Source organism: Asterias amurensis, chromosome 11 (genome assembly GCF_032118995.1).
Source record: "Asterias amurensis chromosome 11, ASM3211899v1".
Lineage (NCBI taxonomy): Eukaryota > Metazoa > Echinodermata > Asteroidea > Forcipulatida > Asteriidae > Asterias > Asterias amurensis.
In genome coordinates, this window is record NC_092658.1 from 9,421,856 (window position 1) to 9,440,028 (window position 18,173).

The 18,173-nt window shown below is 36.9% G+C and overlaps 3 protein-coding genes across 9 annotated transcripts in view; 2 read left to right on the plus strand and 1 right to left on the minus strand.

The window, feature by feature from the left end:
* The window catches only part of LOC139943798 (uncharacterized), a 79,746-nt gene that overhangs the window by 31,579 nt on the left and 29,994 nt on the right, over positions 1-18,173 (minus strand). The window lies entirely within an intron of this gene.
* LOC139944487 (uncharacterized) lies at positions 603-3,304 on the plus strand. Of its 2 annotated transcripts, none has more exons than XM_071941516.1 (3): positions 603-743; positions 1,255-1,514; positions 2,527-3,304. In XM_071941516.1, exons 2-3 carry the CDS (start codon positions 1,287-1,289, stop codon positions 2,707-2,709), a joined length of 411 nt encoding a protein of 136 aa, XP_071797617.1. In that variant the 5' UTR covers positions 603-743; positions 1,255-1,286; the 3' UTR covers positions 2,710-3,304. The 2 variants fall into 2 exon arrangements, with proteins under 2 accessions (XP_071797617.1, XP_071797618.1); XM_071941517.1 differs by having other exon boundaries at positions 701-743; positions 1,266-1,514.
* Positions 9,688-16,302, plus strand: LOC139944110 (uncharacterized). Of its 5 annotated transcripts, none has more exons than XM_071941065.1 (5): positions 9,688-9,797; positions 11,708-11,790; positions 13,687-13,763; positions 14,256-14,515; positions 15,531-16,302. In XM_071941065.1, exons 2-5 carry the CDS (start codon positions 11,771-11,773, stop codon positions 15,711-15,713), a joined length of 540 nt encoding a protein of 179 aa, XP_071797166.1. In that variant the 5' UTR covers positions 9,688-9,797; positions 11,708-11,770; the 3' UTR covers positions 15,714-16,302. The 5 variants fall into 5 exon arrangements, with proteins under 5 accessions (XP_071797166.1, XP_071797170.1, XP_071797169.1 ...); XM_071941069.1 differs by having other exon boundaries at positions 9,741-9,797; positions 13,635-13,763; XM_071941068.1 differs by having other exon boundaries at positions 9,755-9,797; positions 13,595-13,763.

An 18,173-nucleotide genomic window follows, 5' to 3' on the forward strand; every position in this document is an offset into this window, starting at 1 on the left:
GCACACAACTTCGTTTAGTTTGACCATGGTGCGACAAGGGTGTTTTTTCTTTCATTAATATCTCGCAACTTCGATGACCGATTGAGTTCAAATTTTCACAGCTTTGTTATTTTATGCATATGTTGAGATACACAAACTGTGAAGAATAGTCTTTGACAATTACCAATAGTGTCCAGTGTCTCTAAGCAATCCAGGGCATAACCCTGAAAGTAGAACAAAATACCAACAATAATAAAAACATGCACCCCTGCGGAAAAAAATAGCTTCACTAAACAGTAGTTCGCTAATTTGATGAAATTTCACAGGTCGATTGTTACAGGGACTTCATTGAAGACTAAAAGATGAGGAAAGAATTCGCAGATGTCTTATTCCGTTATAAAATAATTTACTTTTGAATCACAAGGTATAACTTTGATTCAGAGCCCGGGCAAGCTCCCTTTTCCCCAAAACCATAACCATTGTGGTTTTATACCCAGGAAGTTAAATGCCCCCCCCCCCATTCAACTTCAACAATAAATGCACTGCTGGGGAACTTTGGGGAAATAATCGTAATCAAAGACTATTCAAAACCTAGGTTACCAGGGTAACCTGTCAACAATTGTCCCACCAACCAAAACCAGACAGCATTCAATTCTGAACTGTCAATGTGACGGTTTTGTCCACAAGCTCAGACTAATTCGGCGGCGACGCACTGTATGAACAAGTTGTGACCAGCAAAGACCAAGACTTTTCTCTAATTCAAGGTAAACCTTTCTTGCTCAGTTGTTTGAAGTGTAAAACTGTTTATTGAAGTACATTTGACATACACTGAAATATATAACATGTGGATTCTTGAAAAAAAAAGTTTGTTTGCTGTTCAGATGCAAAATTCAAGTAAAAAGTAGATTTCCACCTAATTTATTTTAAAGGAACATTACAGAATTGTTTATTTGCTAACAAAATTGGTAGTACCAATACATAAATTGACAAACCTGTAGAAGTTTGAGATCATCTGGGTCACGAGAAAATAGTGAAAAACAGATAACACATTTTTGCATGGCATCATACAATGAATTTTTTTTAAATAAAACGCTCACTGAGCGAAACAATACAAACACGAAATAAGGTTGTTTATTTCTCAACAAATATGACATTTCAGACAATCATATTTCATGGGATGTTTTCTACTATCATCATCATTAGACCCTGTAAGTTTTATGTAAATCTGTGATCTTCACGATTTTTGTTTGTTATCAATTCTGTAATGTTCCCCAGTTTTACTACAGGTTCGAGACAATACACTAACAATGAAATCCAAGACGAGCCGAGTCCATCCATCAGAGGACCAACTTGAGGTCCAGTCTGAGGACCAACCTAACGTCCAGTCTGAGGACCAACCTGACGTCCAGTCTGAGGACCAACCTGACGTCCAATCTCAGAACCAAAATGACATCCAATCTGCGAACCAATCTGACAAACAACATGAGGACCAAAGGGAGGACCAACAAAAAAACCAAGTTGTGGTTCAATATGTGGTGAGTTTCTAATGAATAAATAAAGGGCTCAAATTTTACACTGGACTACTGGCCAGTTCCGGGCCAATAAATAACAAACCGGAAAAGTCTGCTGGTCTTTAAAAAAAAAAAAAAATCAATGTTTTCTTCTCAAAAGACTGACTTCCAAATGTTGAGTTTGGGTCTCACAAATATATCTCAATCCTGCCGAGTATCGCCCATAGAACAGATGAGATAAATTTGGTTGTTTTTGTTCACTTCAACATCTTTGTCTCAAAAGGATGAAAATTAACTGCTGAGTTTGTCGGTTCACAAATATCTTACAAACCTGCTGGGTATCACCCATACCACAAAAGAGATAAAATTGGTTCTTAATCAAACAGTTGAGATGATAAAACTATCTTCTCATTTTGATTTTTATATAATATAATAATATAATAATACGACTTGTAATGCGCACGTATCCAGCCTGCTGGGTGTTCAAGGTGCAAATATATATTTGGTTTGCGGTGATACCATGTGTGTATCTCAACTTGCCAGGAAGAGTTTGTTCTTAGAGAACTGTCTTTCTTTATGTTTGGGAGACTTCTCAGTTCTGAAAAGAACTGTCCTGCTTTTTAACTACTACCCGGGCGGAAGGTATAGAAATTGGCTGGGACTACTACTTTAGCTTACAGGATCGTAACTAACTGCACTGCCGCGGAGTCAGTTCTTGATTTGGTTCAACTAGCTTGCTCTAGTCATCGTCAGGAGACTGTTGAACAATTTCGATTTTTGTCTTGAAAATAAAATCTCGGTCCTTTAAAGATTCTGAGACACAAGTCTTGCTGTATTGTGGACTTTTCCCCACAAACTTTGGGACCTTAAATCAGCTGCCTGAAACAGTTAAGTTGGGGGAGAGCAGATCTGCCACAAATTTCTTTGATTACAGTAATTTTTTTTGTGCTGGTTATTGTTTAATTTGTTTGCCCCTTCCCACTTTTTCATCCTCACATGACACAACTTCCTTTTTGACCATCCAAACTCTATCCAGATAACCAGACCTCCTGAAAGCTATAGCAACATAGCACAAACATACGACAACGAAGGGGCTGACAAGGGTCCCGATGACGAGTGGAGTCTCTGTAAATGTCTCAATCTAGTTTTGCAACTCACAAAGTGTGCCAACCGAATCATGTCTCTCTGCTCAGGCGGTGGAGGCGGAGACGAAGAATAATAATTGGAAAACGGTGGCAATGATTGTTTATCAAATGGGAAATTACCATGGTCATTTGTAATAAGGGTTTGAAAGAGCGGGAGGAGGTCTTGAACATTCGTTTAAAACCGGGCGGGTTATGGCGGTGAAATAAAGCACCAAGCCGAGGGCTACATACATGGAATACAATCTTCAGTACCAAGTCACTGCTCACTTATTTCTTTTCATAAATGCCCTTTTTGTTGTTACAAAGTGTGAGTTTTGAAAAATCTGTGACATTTTTCTGTGAATTTTTTATTCCTGTAACACCCACTGGCTCCGTTTCTTGAAGATTCAAAATACAACAGTTGTTCAGATGCACAAGCACTTAATAGATTGTACAATGACTATATGTATTGATGGCATTAGAAGTATAAAAGCACCCGCATTCACTTGCGCATCAAATGCTTGTTTAAATACTTGTAATTTTTTTTTGTTCCCACTCACATGAAGACTCTATCCGTTGGAAATTGAGTGCATTACAAAAAAATCAACTTGACTTTGGAGCCTCTTTAAAGGAACACGTTGCCTTGGATTGGTCGAGTTGGTCTTTGAAAACCGTTTGTTATAAAATGCATATGGGTAGAAAGATGTTGTAAAAGTTGAATACAATGATCCACACAAACATGCCTCGAAACTGCACGGTTTTCTTATTGCCTCGTCGACTAACACAGTCGTCGATTTATGGGAGTACAATTTTTGACTCCCATAAATGGCCGACCGTGTTAATTCGCAAAGTAAAAGGAAAACCGTGCAATTTCAAGGCATGTTTGTGTGGATCATTGTATTCAACTTTTACAACATCTTTCTACCCATATGCATTTTATAAAAAAACGGTTACAAATGCTTTTCAAAGACCAACTCGACCGATCCAAGGCAACGTGTTCCTTTAATTCTTTAGAACTAATTGATTTACTTTTACTCAGATTTTAAAGTTTAATTAAACTCGTACAGTATTCAGGGCTTAAAAACAGCACTTGACTGGTGACCAAAGTCAGTACTTTCAGTGTTTGGCCAGTAAAATTACATCTGGACAAGCCCAGGGCCAAATTTCATGGAGATGCTAAGCCAGAAAATTTGCTTGGCATGAAATTTCTTCCTTGATAAAAACAGGATTACCAACCAAATTTCCATTTGTTGCATATTGCTTGTTACTGGTATTCAGCTGTTGTTTGTTTATCCTGAAAATCACGTGGACATTTTGTTGGTAATCCTGTTTTTATCGAGGCAAACATTTCATGCTAGGCAATTATTTTTGCTTAGCAGCTCTATGAAATAGGGCCCAGTAGTGTTGTGTTTTTCAGTAGACTAATACATGTTAACCATATTATCTCTTTGAATAATATCTTTGTGAACAATTTTGACAATGAATCTCATTCAGCTTTGTTTAGTACCGAAGTAGCCTGACAACTTGACAGATGAGACAGATCTTCTCCTGGGGTCGATTTCACAAAGAGTTAGGACTAGTCCTAACTTTAATTTAGGAGTAGTCCTAGGAGATATACAAAACGTGTGGCTAGTCCTAACTCGAGATAAGACTAGTCTTAACTCTTTGTGAAATCCACCCCTGTTCTTGTTTGTGCAGAAGACAATTTTGTAACAATATTTTCTGCTCTAAAGGATTTGGGTACTTTTTGTAGGACACAAACCACAATGTCCACAGATTTACGTTAAACTTAAACAAATTGAAGATAAAGATAGTAGAAGGCTTCCCTTAAAATGCTACTTGCTCACAATGTTTATACTATCAACAACTCACCAATAAGTTCTTATGGCAACAATTAGTTTGGGTAATTACCAATAGTGTCCGCTGCCTTGAACTAGTTCACTTATTAGGCTACAATTTATTTTGACTTATAATTTGATAATTTCGTTCAAATAATGAATGTATATTTGCAACATGACAACCAATAACCCCAAACTTGTCCTTTATATTTTTAGTTAACTGACAAACGACAAAACAGACAAAACTAAAACTAACATTTATGAATTTCCCTGGCCAGGAGCCCCTTGACCAAAAGTATTTAACTTTCAAGTTGCCTTGCCCATTCAAATACCCTGTTACTTGTTTTTATTCTCAATTTTATAGTGCTTTTTGCATTGTAATTTACCAGAATCTCTCTTTTACCGAAATTGTATTTTTTAATGCCCATTTGTGCTTTTGTAGTTTTAACTGCTTGTATAGTTCTTTATTTTTATACTGTAAGCCATGTTTTAATAATGTACATCTTTAAAGGCAGAGGACACTATTGGTAATTACTCAAAATAACTATCACCATAAAACCTCACCTGGTAACAAGTAATGGGGAGAGGTTGATAGTATAAAACATTGTGAGAAACGGCTCCCTCTGAAGTGACGTAGTTTTGGAGAAAGAAGTAATTTTCCACGAATTTGATTTCGAGACCTCAAGTTTAGAACTTGAGGTCTCGAAATCAAGCATCTGAAGGCACACAACTTCGTGTGACAAAGGTGTTTTTTTCTTTCATAGTTATCTCGCAACTCCGACGACCGATCGCGCTCAAATTTTCATAGGTTTGTTATTTTATGCATATGTTGAGATACACCAAGTGAGAAGACTGGTCTTTGACAATTACCAATAGTGTCCACTGTCTTTAGTGTCCTTTTATATTGTCTCTTCTTAAATTGTGGCATCAGGAGGTTAACTCGATAGTAATTTAGTTTACTTTTTTAAAATCCATCAGGGGTGCTACTTTTTTGTTCTCTCTCCTAATTGTATGTACCTGTGCATTTGTTTTCTTTACCGTTCTTATTGTCTGTATTTGCGTTTTTACCTGTGAAAGTAATAAATGAAAGTGAAATGAAAATAATGCATTTGGATAATAAAGGAGTACTCTCAGATTAATAATTGGTAAAAACTAGCTTTCTATTTTTCACTTTGTTGTCAGCTCAAGTTGTAGTCTTAGTTGTGTGAATTTTAACAAAACTTCACAAGAAATAACATTCAGTCATCAACATGTGTTTTCATTGAATGTTTTCAATTAAAAAAAAATTAAGTCTAGAAATATCTAACTTTGAAATAAGAAGAAAAATATTGAACTTCACAGCTGAACATCTTGCTCTTTTCAATGACAAAAGAAACATTGCATGTTTCTCCTGTCAAATTGTTTTAAATACTTTGTCACTATAAAGCCACTAAACTAAGCGTGCGTAGTCCAGCGGTTCAGTGCATCGGACTCAAGTTGGGGTTTCTGAGTCATCAGGGTGTGGGTTCGAATCCCAGTCATGACACTTGAGCAAGACACTCAACTATTACCGCATCTCATCACCCAGGGGTAAATAGGTACCAGTAATATCGTTTAGAGATGGTTCTTGTTGTTGATTTAGCTTATCAACGGCTCTCCTTTCCAGTTTTCCAGTTAGATTGATATGGATCTGAATTGCTTAAAAAGTGTGTGTTTCTATCTGCTCCAGGCACATGGAGGCTAGATTTTTCATCCCTAAAAATGCAAAGGCTCAGAGCTAATGGGGGCTTCGCCCGTGGACCTCACCAGGAGCCATACTGCTGGCCCCTGGACCCAGGTTTTTTTAAGCCCCCCCCCCCCCCCTAATTCAAAAATGAAATTCCAGCCCTGATTTAGTCCATTGGTGACGGGACCCTGGGGCTATCCAAACCTCAACGAAGAAACCCATTCACTAAAAACCACAAAGCAAAACAATCACACATAGAACTATTTTCCTGCTTTATGACATGCATGGGTCGTTTTAATAGACCACTGCTGACCGGTAATAGGAAACAGTTTTGACAATGAAATGGGATTTCCCCTAGCCTTCTTAAAATATGGAAATTTCCATCAGGAAAAGAATACTAACTTGGGTCCCCTGTTCACATTCTTAAAATCTTACAAAGGCATGGGTGGTTTAAACAAACCACAGAGCTGAATGGCAATCAAAATAGTTTCGACAATGAAATGGGATTTCCCCTTTTTAATAGATGGAAATATCCATCGGGGTAAAGAATATTTATTTGGGTCCCCTGTTCACACTCTTAAAATCTTACAAAGGCATGGTTGGTTTGAATAAACCACAGAGCTGACTGGCAGTTGGAAACAGTTTTCACAATAAAATGGGATTTCCCCTATTTAATGGAAATTTCCATCGGGGTAAAGAATATTAATTTGGGTCCCCTGTTCACACTCTTAAAATCTTACAAAGGAATGGATGATTTAAAGGCACTGGACACTATTGGCAATTACTCAAAATAATTGTTACATAAAAACTTACTTTGTAACAAGCAATGGCGAGCTATTGATAGTAACATTGTGAGAAACAGCTCCCTCTGAAGTAACGTAGTTTTTGAGAAAGAAGTAATTTCTCACTAAAATATTTTAACTGATTTCGAGACCTCAGCTGAGGTCTCAAAATCAAGCATCTGAAAGCACACGACTCGACACGGGTGTTTTTCTTCCATTATTCTCTCGCAACTTCGACGACCAATTGAGTTTTCACAGGTTTGTTGTTTCATGCATATGTTGAGATACACAAAGTGAGAAGACTGGTCTTTGACAGTTACTAAAGGTGTCCATTTGCCTTTAAACAAACCACAGGTGACTGGCAATTGGAAATAGTTTTGACAATGAAATGAGATTTCCCCTTTTTAATAGATGGAAATTTCCATCAGGATAAAGAATATAAATTTGGGTCCCCTGTTCACTTTCTTGAAATCTTACAAAGGCATGGGTGGTTTAAACAAACCACAGAGCTTACTGGCAGTTGGAAACAGTTTTTTAATAGATAGAAATTTCCGTTGGGATAAAGAAGTTTAATTTGTGATTTTTCCTGTTCACATTGTTAAGATCTTACAAAAGTAGGCCTCTATAATTTTCATAGAAAACTAGAAATAAAGTTCCAACGGTTCTTTTCAGAACCACCCCAACTCATTTTGAGCTCTGTACGTGTGTTGCATCTTACACCGTGTTAAGATAATGATAGTAGAAAGCTTACCTTAAAATATTACTAGCTGAGATGCTGTAGTTTTTGAGTAATTAGTAAAACAAGTCACGAAAAAAAAATTAGTCTCTAAAGACGACAATTATTTTAACATGTTAAAGTATTTTCGTGTTTTTACTCAATTCTCACAAACTACAGCACCTCAGCTAGTAATATTTTAAGGTAAGCTTTCTACTACCATTATCTTCAAACAGTGTTAGTTTATCTGTGGACATAATAAATATTGTTTTCACCAATGCCAACACTTAAAAACTAATTGTTTTTAAATCATGAAAAAAAAACCCACACCGTTAAAAGGATTTGGTAGAATTCCACAAGACAACAAGTAGCCTAGCTGATTTTTGTTTTATTGGACCAGAATCGACTTTACAAAATCAGAATCTAAATGACACAGAACTTTCTACAAAGTTTAAACAACTTGTTTTATTTGAACAAACACTACAGTAAGATTTATCTTACATGTAGTCTCAGAGGTGAGTTTACTTTAATACTCGACAGAATTGAAAGATAATTTACCAGATTGTTCAAGAGTCAACAGTTGAACATCAAATACTCTCTAAATGCAAAGGAGTGAAAAAGCACTCTTTGAAGAGCCATATTAGAGACAACTCTTTTTCAAGTGTTCTTCCACTCTTTGTGATCGAAGTTTGCATCTTTTTGAGTGATTTTCCACTCTGTCCTGGAGTGAAACCCCTCTAAAACAGTGAAATAACCACCACTCTTTTTAAAGAGCCATTTGAGGGACAATGTTAAATGTGAAGAGTGGTGTTTTTCACTCTTTTACATTTAGAGAGTACACAGACTCACAGAAAGGTAATATTGTTCAATTGAAAAAACATACAACCATCGGACTTGTCTGGTCCTGAGTTTACTGGCCCAAAGCTAATATCACTGGCCTCAGGACAACAGCCTAGTGTAAAGACTGTCGACCTAAACCAACTGCTACCATGTAAGATTTTTCTTACATGTAGTCTCACTATAGGTGAGTGTACTTTAATACTCAACAGAATTGAAAGATAATTCACCAGACTCAAAGTCAACATTTGAACATCAAATACTCTCTAAATGCAAAAGAGTGAAAAACACTCTTTGAAGAGCCATATGAGGGACAACTCTTTTTCAAGTGGTCTTCAACTCTTTGTGATTGAAGTTTGCATCTTTTTGAGTGACTTTTCACTCTGTTTTAGAGTTAAACCCCTCTAAAACAGTGAAATAACCACCACTCTTTTTAAAGATTCATTTGAGGGACAACTGGAAATGAGCATTTAGAGAGTATACAGAAAGGTAATATCGTTCAATTGAAAAACACACAACCACCGAACTTGTCTGGTCCTGAGTTTACTGGCCCAAAGCTAATATCAATGGCCTCGGGACAATGGTCCATTGTAAAACTGTCGACCTAAACCAACTGTTACCGTGTAAGATTTATCTTACATGTAGTATCATAGGTGAGTGTACTTTATTACTTGACAGAACTGAAAAATAATTTACCAGACTCAAAGACAACACTTAAACATCAAATACACAGAAAGGTAATATTGTTCAATTGAAAAACACACAACCACCGAACTTCTCTGGTCATGAGTTTACTGGCCCAAAGCTAATATCACTGGCCTCAAGACAACAGCCCAGAGTAAAGACTGTCGACCTAAACCAACTGCTACCGGGGAATGATTCCACCTACTCCTGGGGCTGACTGAAACAAGGTTAACCCTTCACAGTCGTGTGAATACTTGCAATACTTGTTTGTACGGTAACTATAGTAACATGAGAGGTCAATACAAAAACAAATTTCTATCCTTCATCAACCATAACTAATCGTTGATTGAATCTTGTGTTCAGTGTCACAAATGAAGACAGTTATGATTCAAATCAATTTTTACCTACAATTCTTTCACACACACACACACAAACAAGACAGTGAGACCCCCCTTTAATGTTATTTAGACACGCATGCGTACAATAGAATACATAGGTCATTGTCACAGAAATTGGGGAATTCCAAACACAAATTCCACACCAATAACACATTCGTAGCTGCTCGCCAAGCTCAAATTTATAAAATTAATGAGATTTAAACTGTTTTTGTTCAGCTGACCAGGTAAGAGAGGGGTTCTGAATTATTCATATCAGAAGTTTCATTGGGGGATTGAGGATAAGGTGGTTGTTTCCAGATCAAATATAGATTTTATTGGTACTGGTTGTTTTTATGTAATCAAAGTGAGATTGTTACGTTAGGGTTAGTGTACGTAGCATTATGGTTTGAAGTGAATGCATTGTTCCCCTTCACATGTACATGTACCCAGGGTTCTCCCTTAAACGCCAGTTAAAACACCTGAAGACCAGTCAAAACAAACTCTTAAGTGGTCAGGCTGGCTAGTTCAGTGTTAAAAAGCTGGTGGACTAGTGAAATGACAAGTTTACTAGTCCTGTTGGCTGGTCACTAGACTTGTGTACAAGTTGTTAAATCGGCTCCTCGATAATGAGGAGTCGAAATCGGGGAGCCATCAGCGAGAGCAGTGATCTCGCGAGAGCACTATCTCAGCGCGTGGGGCCGATTTAACGACTTGTCCACAAGTCTAGCTGGTCACTGAATAAGTTAAGGGCAAACATTGTGTGCCCGCTATGTTGAAAGTACCAGAATGGTGAGATCGTATGTGAATGAAAAAAAGAACGAACATTTAATTTAACAGTTCCCTCTTGTTGTGGAGAAATAGGCAAGAAAAATGCAAGATATAATGCATTTTTTTGTTCAAAAGTTTTGAAGGTTTTGCACATTCCCTACATCATTTCAATTAGTTTGGGTTTTGACAAAGAAAAATTAACAAGAGCGGGATTAGAACCATTGTAATGCCACATAGTTCAGCTTTGCGTTGCCAGTTTTTAAAAAAAATTAAAATGAATGAATCGACGTCCGGTTTCGCCTACCGTCAGTCTATTTCAACTCAGCTATGTAGTCCTATGTTCAGCTGTCTCCCTATTTTGTCATCTTTGTTCGGGGAGGGGGGGGTGGGGGAGCAGTCAGGAGCCATACACTAGCTACCATAGCCAAGGATCTCACACGCAAAATAATGATACAACCTGGGGATGCACAATTTTTTTAAATATAAAATTTTAAACCATTAGTGAAACTGACTGGGTAAATTTAAAAATAATTTGGGGTTGAACAAAAACAAATTGACAAGAGTCGGAATTTGAACCAACGGTGACCGGTTTAACATGCCTGCGCTCTACCAACTGAGCTATTCCAGCCCTATGTTGACGATCTCCCTACTTTGTCAATACTGTTGTTCGGGATGCCAGTCAGAAACCATATAAAATCAGTCGATAGCTGCCGTGTAGTCAGGGATCACACCCAAGTTCATGATACAACCTGGGAAGCGACAGCCAGGGGATCACATTAAGGTTTGGCCTTAATTTCCTAGAGCAAAAAGTAGCTAAGCACAACAAAACTATGCTTACCACAATAAGATTATAAGACAAAATACGATGTTACATGTAACACTCTCGGACTGGTATCCTGTTTATTTTTGTTAAGCAGAAAATGTTCTAGCAATACTTTCTATTTTAACACTTAAAGCAGCTCTATGAAAATGGGCCCTGGGGTGGATTTTACAAAGAGTTAAGACTAGTCTTATCTCAAGTTAGGACGATGAGTTACTCATCCTAACTTAGGACTAGCCACACGTTTTTCATATCTCCTAGGCATAGTCCTAAGTTAGGACTAGTCCTAACTCTTTGTGAAATCAACCCCTTGTCATTCATCTCTGTGATGGAAATTTTGCTATGCTCAAGAAAAAATTAAGGTGCAGGGAGACAAATGAAAGATCCTGGTAAATCGCAAGCCTGATGTACGTATGTACTTCATCTGACAGAAATGAATCACAAATGATTTTTAGAAAAGCACATTCAAAGTGTAGCTAAAAAAACAATTTAGCATTTCAGATTGAAACTTATCTTGACTTACTTTTCGATGATAACCACTCTTGTACTTTGTCTTTACATTCACAGAAATGGATTCTAATATAAACACCCAAAATGGTAATAATATTGCCATAAAAAGATACATTCTTGATGAAAAAGTTCCTGATAAGGTATGTATAAACATGGTACATGTATGTGGTTACACTTTTTCAACTTGTCACCTTTCAATGTTTACATGATTTTTGTTTCGGTGAAATGGTTTAACTTGTAAAAAAACTAAACATTTTACCTAGTGTTATCCCTTAAAGGCAGTGGACACTATTGGTAATTACTCAAAATAATTATTAGAATAAAACCTTACTGTGTAACCAGTATTGGGGAGCTGCTGATAGTATACAAAAATTGTGAGAAACGGCTCCCTCTGAAGTAATTTTCCAGGAATTTGATTTCGAGACCTCAGAATTAGTTTGAGGTCTCGAAATCAAGCATCTGAAGGGATAGCACACAACTTCCGTATGACAATGTTTTTTTTTCATTTTTTTTTTTCATTAGACCTATTATCTCGCAACTTCGACCACCAATTGAGTTCAAATTTTCACAGGTTTGTTACTTAATGCATATATGTAGATATACACCAAGTGAGAGGACTGGTCTTTAAAAATTACCAATAGTGTCCAGTGTCTTTAAAGGTAGGTTCCTAGACAGGTAAAAAATTAATGACCGTAAAACATACTTGGTGAGAAGCACTGTAGCTGTTGATAAAATAAATCATTTTGACAAAAACAGTCTATGGCCCTACATTCTACAGTCTACATTTTGTACGCAGCCCTACTTCCAACATCCACTTAGGCCTATATCTCAACTTCTGAACATGCTCTATAATCAGTGCCACTTTGCTAGCTTTCAAAATAAAACCAAATGTATAGATTTGGCTATATACTGGTTTCCAAAATCCATTAAAAAATAGGTGTACCACGAACCCCCACTTGAAATTTCCATTCAAAGATTTTCACTGAAATGTAAATGTGGGTATTTACCAGTAAAAATGGTATTTAAAGCCACTAATTTTGAGCACCTCTTTGATTTGAGTTTATTTATATGATCTACCTTGTCCCAGTTTAGCTGTCACCAGCTGTAAAGGGATTAATCTTGCAATGGTTTCCAGGGAAACATTTTTTTCACCACTTAAAGGCAGTGGACACTATTTGTAGTTACTCAAAATAGTTATTTTCATAAAACCTTTCTTTATTACGAGTAATGGGGAGAGGTTGATAGTATAAAACATTGTGAGAAACGGCTCCCTCTGAAGTGTCGTAGTTTATGAGAAAGAGGTAATTTTCCAGGATTTTGATTTTGATTTTGATTTTGATTTTGAGGTCCTGAAATCGAGCATCTGAAAGCACACAACTTCGTTTAGTTTGACCATGGTGCGACAAGGGTGTTTTTTCTTTCATTAATATCTCGCAACTTCGATGACCGATTGAGTTCAAATTTTCACAGCTTTGTTATTTTATGCATATGTTGAGATACACAAACTGTGAAGAATAGTCTTTGACAATTACCAATAGTGTCCAGTGTCTCTAAGCAATCCAGGGCATAACCCTGAAAGTAGAACAAAATACCATCAATAATAAAAACATGCACCCCTGCGAAAAAAAATAGCTTCACTAAACAGTAGTTCGCTAATTTGATGAAATTTCACAGGTCGATTGTTACAGGGACTTCATTGAAGACTAAAAGATGAGGAAAGAATTCGCAGATGTCTTATTCCGTTATAAAATAATTTACTTTTGAATCACAAGGTATAACTTTGATTCAGAGCCCGGGCAAGCTCCCTTTTCCCCAAAACCATAACCATTGTGGTTTTATACCCAGGAAGTTAAATGCCCCCCCCCCCCATTCAACTTCAACAATAAATGCACTGCTGGGGAACTTTGGGGAAATGTTCGTAATCAAAGACTATTCAAAACCTAGGTTACCAGGGTAACCTGTCAACAATTGTCCCACCAACCAGAACCAGACAGCATTCAGTTCTGAACTGTCAATGTGATGGTTTTGTCCACAAGCTCAGACTTATTCGACGGCGACGCACTGTATGAACAAGTTGTGACCAGCAAAGACCAAGACTTTTCTCAAATTCAAGGTAGACCTTTCTTGCTCAGTTGTTTGAATTGTAAAACTTTTTATTGAAGTACATTTGACATACACTGAAATGTATAACATGTGGATTCTTGAAAAAAAAAGTTTGTTTGCTGTTCAGATGCAAAATTCAAGTAAAAAGTAGACTTCCACCTAAGTTATTTTTAAGGAACATTACAGAAATTTTTTTTGCTAACCAAATTGGTAGTACCAGTACATAAATTGACAAACCTGTAGAAGTTTGAGATCATCTGGGTCACGAGAAAATAGTGAAAAACAGATAACACAATGAAAAAAAAACTAATAAAATGCTCACTGAGCGAAAAAATACAAACACGAAATAAGATTATTTATTTCTCAACAAATATGACATTTCAGACAATCATATTTCATGGGAAGTTTTCTACTATCATCATCATTAGACCGTGTAAGTTTTATGTTAATCTGTGATCTTCACACGATTTTTGTTTGTTATCAATTCTGTAATGTTCCCCAGTTTTACTACAGGTTCGAGACAATACACCAACAATGAAATCCAAGACGAGCCGAGTCCATCCAACAAAGGACCAACCTGACGTCCAGTCTGAGGACCAACCTAACGTCCAGTCTGAGGACCAACCTGACGTCCAGTCTGAGGACCAACCTGACGTCCAATCTCAGAACCAAAATGACATCCAATCTGCGAACCAATCTGACAAACAACATGAGGACCAAAGGGAGGACCAACAAAAAAACCAAGTTGTGGTTCAACATGTGGTGAGTTTCTAATAAATAAATAAAGGGCTCAAATTTTACACTGGACTACTGGCCAGTTCCGGGCCAATAAATAACAAACCGAAAAAGTCTGCTGGTCTTTAAAAAAAAAAAATCAATGTTTTCTTCTCAAAAGACTGACTTCCAAATGCTGAGTTTGGGTCTCACAAATATATCTCAATCCTGCCGAGTATCGCCCATAAAACAGATGAGATAAATTTGGTTGTTTTTGTTCAATTCAACATCTTTGCCTCAAAAGGATGAAATTAAACTGCTGAGTTTGTCGGTTCACAAATATCTTTCAAACCTGCTGGGTATACTATCACCCATACCACAAAAGAGATAAAATTGGTTCTTAATCAAACAGTTTAGATGATAAAACTATCTTCTCATTTTGATTTTTATATAATATAATAATATAATAATAAGACTTGTAATGCGCACGTATCCAGCCTGCTGGGTGTTCAAGGTGCAAATATATATTTGGTTTGCGGTGATACCATGTGTGTATCTCAACTTGCCAGGTAGAGTTTGTTCTTAGAGAACTGTCTTTCTTTATGTTCAGGAGACTTCTCAGTTCTGAAAAGAACTGTCCTGCTTTTTAACTACTACCCGGGCGGAAGGTATAGAAAATAGGCTGGGACTACTACTTTAGCTTATAGGATTGTAGTTAACTGCATTACCGCAGAGTCAGTTCTTGAATTAGTTCAACTAGCTTGCTCTAGTCATCGTCAGGAGACTGTTGAACAATTTCGATTTTTGTCTTGAAAATAAAATCTTGGTCCTTTAAAGATTCTGAGACACAAGTCTTGCTGTATTGTGGACTTTTCCCCACAAACTTTGGGACCTTAAATCAGCTGCCTGAAACAGTTAAGTTGGGGGAGAGCAGATCTGCCACAAATTTCTTTGATTACAGTAATTTTTTTTGTGCTGGTTATTGTTTAATTTGTTTGCCCCTTCCCACTTTTTCATCCTCACATGACACAACTTCCTTTTTGACCATCCAAACTCTATCCAGATAACCAGACCTCCTGAAAGCTATAGCAACATAGCACAAACATACGACAACGAAGGGGCTGACAAGGGTCCCGATGACGAGTGGAGTCTCTGTAAATGTCTCAATCTAGTTTTGCAACTCACAAAGTGTGCCAACCGAATCATGTCTCTCTGCTCAGGCGGTGGAGGCGGAGACGAAGAATAATAATTGGAAAACGGTGGCAATGATTGTTTATCAAATGGGAAATTACCATGGTCATTTGTAATAAGGGTTTGAAAGAGCGGGAGGAGGTCTTGAACATTCGTTTAAAACCGGGCGGGTTATGGCGGTGAAATAAAGCACCAAGCCGAGGGCCACATACATGGAATACAATCTTCAGTACCAAGTCACTGCTCACTTATTTCTTTTCATAAATGCCCTTTTGTTGTTACAAAGTGTGAGTTTTGAAAAATCTGTGACATTTTTCTGTGAATTTTTGATTCCTGTAACACCCACTGGCTCCGTTTCTTGAAGATTCAAAATACAACAGTTGTTCAGATGCACAAGCACTTAATAGATTGTACAATGGCTATATGTATTGATGGCATTAGAAGTATAAAAGCACCCGCATTCACTTGCGCATCAAATGCTTGTTTAAATACTTGTAATTTGTTCCCACTCACATGAAGAATCTATCCGTTGGAAAATGAGTGCGTTACAAAAAAATCAACTTGACTTTGGAGCCTCTTTAAAGGAACACGTTGCCTTGGATTGGTCGAGTTGGTCTTTGAAAACCGTTTGTTATAAAATGCATATGGGTAGAAAGATGTTGTAAAAGTTGAATACAATGATCCACACAAACATGCCTCGAAACTGCACGGTTTTCTTATTACCTCGTCGACTAACACAGTCGTTGATTTATGGGAGTACAATTTTTGACTCCCATAAATGGCCGACCGTGTTAATTCGCAAAGTAAAAGGAAAAACGTGCAATTTCAAGGCATGTTTGTGTGGATCATTGTATTCAACTTTTACAACATCTTTCTACCCATATGCATTTTATAAAAAACGGTTACAAATGCTTTTCAAAGACCAACTCGACCGATCCAAGGCAACGTGTTCCTTTAATTCTTTAGAACTAATTGATTTACTTTTACTCAGATTTTAAAGTTTAATTAAACTCGTACAGTATTCAGGGCTTAAAAACAGCACTTGACTGGTGACCAAGGTCAGTACTTTCAGTGTTTGGCCAGTAAAATTACATCTGGACAAGCCCAGGGCCAAATTTCATGGAGATGCTAAGCCAGAAAATTTGCTTGGCATGAAATTTCTTCCTTGATAAAAACAGGATTACCAACCAAATTTCCATTTGTTGCATATTGCTTGTTACTGGTATTCAGCTGTTGTTTGTTTATCCTGAAAATCACGTGGACATTTTGTTGGTAATCCTGTTTTTATCGAGGCAAACATTTCATGCTAGGCAACTATTTTTGCTTAGCAGCTCTATGAAATAGGGCCCAGTAGTGTTGTGTTTTTCAGTAGACTAATACATGTTAACCATATTACCTCTTTGAACAGTATCTTTGTGAAAAATTTTGACAATGAATCTCATTCAGCTTTGTTTAGTACCGAAGTAGCCTGACAACTTGACAGATGAGACAGATCTTCTCCTGGGGTTGATTTCACAAAGAGTTAGGACTAGTCCTAACTTTAATTTAGGAGTAGTCCTAGGAGATATACAAAACGTGTGGCTAGTCCTAACTCGAGATAAGACTAGTCTTAACTCTTTGTGAAATCCACCCCTGTTCTTGTTTGTGCAGAAGACAATTTTGTAACAATATTTTCTGTTCTAAAGGATTTGGGTACTTTTTGTAGGACACAAACCACAATGTCCACAGATTTACGTTAAACTTAAACAAATTGAAGATAAAGATAGTAGAAGGCTTCCCTTAAAATGCTACTTGCTCACAATGTTTATACTATCAACAACTCACCAATAAGTTCTTATGGCAACAATTAGTTTGGGTAATTACCAATAGTGTCCGCTGCCTTGAACTAGTTTCACTTATTAGGCTACAATTTATTTTGACTTATAATTTGATAATTTCGTTCAAATAATGAATGTATGTTTGCAACATGACAACCAATAACCCCAAACTTGTCCTTTATATTTTTAGTTAATTGACAAACGACAAAACAGACAAAACTAAAACTAACATTTATGAATTTCCCTGGCCAGGAGCCCCTTGACCAAAAGTATTTAACTTTCAAGTTGCCTTGCCCATTCAAATACCCTGTTACTTGTTTTTATTCTCAATTTTATAGTGCTTTTTGCATTGTAATTAACCAGAATCTCTCTTTTACCGAAATTGTATTTTTTAATGCCCATTTGTGCTTTTGTAGTTTTAACTGCTTGTATAGTTCTTTATTTTTATACTGTAAGCCATGTTTTAATAATGTACATCTTTAAAGGCAGAGGACACTATTCGTAATTACTCAAAATAACTATCACCATAAAACCTCACTTGGTAACAAGTAATGGGGAGAGGTTGATAGTATAAAACATTGTGAGAAACGGCTCCCTCTGAAGTGACGTAGTTTTGGAGAAAGAAGTAATTTTCCACGAATTTGATTTCGAGACCTCAAGTTTAGAACTTGAGGTCTCGAAATCAAGCATCTGAAAGC

Excerpts from the sequence above, each read along its gene's own strand:
- LOC139944487 (XM_071941516.1), top strand. The coding sequence starts at position 1,287 with ATGAAATCCAAGACGAGCCGAGTCCATCCATCAGAGGACCAACTTGAG. Across the intron at positions 1,515-2,526 it reads AAGTTGTGGTTCAATATGTG|ATAACCAGACCTCCTGAAAG; the intron begins GTGAGTTTCTAA and ends AACTCTATCCAG.
- LOC139944110 (XM_071941065.1), top strand. The coding sequence starts at position 11,771 with ATGAAAAAGTTCCTGATAAG. Across the intron at positions 11,791-13,686 it reads ATGAAAAAGTTCCTGATAAG|CTCAGACTTATTCGACGGCG; the intron begins GTATGTATAAAC and ends TTTGTCCACAAG. Across the intron at positions 14,516-15,530 it reads AAGTTGTGGTTCAACATGTG|ATAACCAGACCTCCTGAAAG; the intron begins GTGAGTTTCTAA and ends AACTCTATCCAG.